Source organism: Neophocaena asiaeorientalis, unplaced genomic scaffold, assembly GCF_003031525.2.
Source record: "Neophocaena asiaeorientalis asiaeorientalis breed wild unplaced genomic scaffold, Neophocaena_asiaeorientalis_V1.1 scaffold78, whole genome shotgun sequence".
NCBI classification, from domain to species: domain Eukaryota; kingdom Metazoa; phylum Chordata; class Mammalia; order Artiodactyla; family Phocoenidae; genus Neophocaena; species Neophocaena asiaeorientalis.
The window spans coordinates 19,229,750-19,232,055 of NW_020175018.1; the positions used below are offsets into that span (position 1 = coordinate 19,229,750).

The window sequence follows — 2,306 nt, forward strand, 5'->3', positions numbered from 1 at the left end:
GCAGAGCCGGAGAGGGTGAGCAGACGAGTCAGGGTCTCACCGGGGGAGCCCCCACCCTGCTCCCACCCGCCCCGGGGAGACAGCAGGGGCACTTACTTGTGCAAACTGAGCAGGGTTGTAGAAGGGCACCGCTGCTGCGGGAGGGCCCCCTGCAGGGGCGTGAGCTCCCGGAGCCTGAGAAGCACAGAGAGCTCACCTCAACAACTAACAGTGCACGGGCGGCTTGTTTCATTTGCAAATACAGGTACTATTTCTGAGAAAGGGTTTATAATATCAATACTTTCAAATGTGCCACAGAAGCTGGTCAAAGATACTTCTTGCAACGCTGTATTTAATTACTTAATGGTTCATAGGAAAACGGTAAAAACCAAAGCAGCATGCAGAGTGCGATGCTTTAGAACCAGAGCGCACACATGAGGTGGCACGGAGCTCTGAGTGGGCACTCAGCGCCAGGGGGAGCCCTTAGTAGGTGCTTTTGACTGCTGCAGACCTCAGGTGTCCAGCTACAAAATCCAGCGTTTTAATTCACACATAAAACAAGTCACATGAAGCCTTTCTGCCAAGCTGAGGGAAAAGCTCAGTGCCCCAATACGCAGAGAAGATGAAGTATTCCTTTATTTCCCACACAGGGCGACCCCGGACAGCTGTCACTGCCTCACTCTGCCTGCCTAAAATAAACCTCGTGCTTGTCAGAAAACAGAATTCTCTCTTTCAAATGAGAGCATCCTGACACTGACACACACACACACAGACACACTCACACACACACTCACACACTCTCTCTCTCTCTCTCTCTCTCTCTCTCTGAGGCTATGCCTATGGCTAGTCGTTTGAAAAAACCAATTCAGAAAGAGCCCTTGCACAGAACTGGTTCGTTCACTACAAGCTTCTTGGGGTCGGTTCGATTGTTGACGTGTCTGGCTATTCACCACCGCCCTTTAAAAACTTCTAAAGAAAGGAACACTGCATCCTCAGGCATGTGAGGGCCGGGAGGTGACAAGTGACGTCAGTGGCCAGGGGCACGATGGCCGGCCAGCATAGCGATCTCAAGGAAAGACAGACGACCCCGTTCAAATCCACGCCCAGTGCGCGCGGCCAGCCACAGGGACCTGGTTAAAACGCTGGCTCACTTCACGTGATAACGAGCTCAGTGAACTACGGCGCGAAAGCTACGAAACAGCAAGAACACACAGACACAGACAGATACAGAAATCAACATGCACGTCACCGCTCCAAGCCGGCAGTTCAATCCCAAAGAGCTTTATGACGCCGTTAGGATCAGCACGGCTCGATGGGAGAAAAGCCAGAGTTAGCCTGAAACTCCTATTTTCATGTACAGTTTTTACTGGAAACGACCCCTGGTTGCGGGGAGGGAGGTCTGCCCAGGCCTGGGCCCAAGGCGGCCAGACCTCGTGCCCCCCGAGGGACCGAGGACAAGAGAGCCCAGCAGAGGGGCGAGCCTGGCTGCCGAACACACACGCAGCCCTTCACTCTAGCCAGAGCTCCCAAACAACTCTGCGGAAACAAGCGTGACTTTAAGGAATACAACACTTTTTGAGTTCTAGAAAGTTTCTAAGCTGCCCTTTTCCTTCCCATTAACTTCGTTTTAAAGAGGCCATCTGGACAATAAAACGAGCTTCCTCAGCCCAGACCTTCAGCAGATGCGCTCATCGGGTGCGTTTACCTCTCCTCCCTGGGAACCGTCCGCGCCGGAGGGTGGGCGTTCAGGTCCAGGGAGCGACGCCGCAGAACTGAGCACCTGCGGGGACAGCAGGGAGGCCGCTACTGCAAAGCCCGTGCATCGGAGGCACCCACCGAGGCAGGACCACCCAGGACGGCCCGCTCTACCCCACGGGGCGCTCCCGCTGAGGGGTCGTGAAAGGGTGCCGCGGGGACCTGCTATTCCAACACCCGCAGCGCATCCTTACTGAGCGCCTGCCGTGAGCCCCACCACGGCCCTGCGATCTGCGCTCTCGTCGGCCCATCCACAGGGCAGGACGCTGAGGCTCAGAGGCGCTGAGGGACCCCCACCTTTAAAAAGCTAATTACTGGGGCTTCCCTGGTGGCGCAGTGGTTGAGAGTCCGCCTGCCGATGCAGGGGACACGGGTTCGTGCCCCGGTCCGGGAGGATCCCACATGCCATGGAGCGGCTGGGCCGGGGAGCCATGGCCGCTGAGCCTGCGCGTCCGGAGCCTGTGCTCCACAACAGGAGAGGCCACAGCAGTGAGAGGCCCGTGCACCGCAAAAAAAAAAAAAAAAAAAAAAAAAGCAAATTACTGGAAAAAAAGGGGGTGAAACCCCGGGGC

General features: G+C 56.0%; 1 protein-coding gene across 1 annotated transcript in view; it reads right to left on the reverse strand.

The window, feature by feature from the left end:
* The window catches only part of SEC16A (SEC16 homolog A, endoplasmic reticulum export factor), a 33,811-nt gene that overhangs the window by 1,507 nt on the left and 29,998 nt on the right, over nt 1–2,306 (reverse strand). The window contains 2 exon segments of the mRNA XM_024762133.1: nt 97–174; nt 1,685–1,759. Coding sequence (XP_024617901.1) covers nt 97–174; nt 1,685–1,759 — 153 coding nt within the window.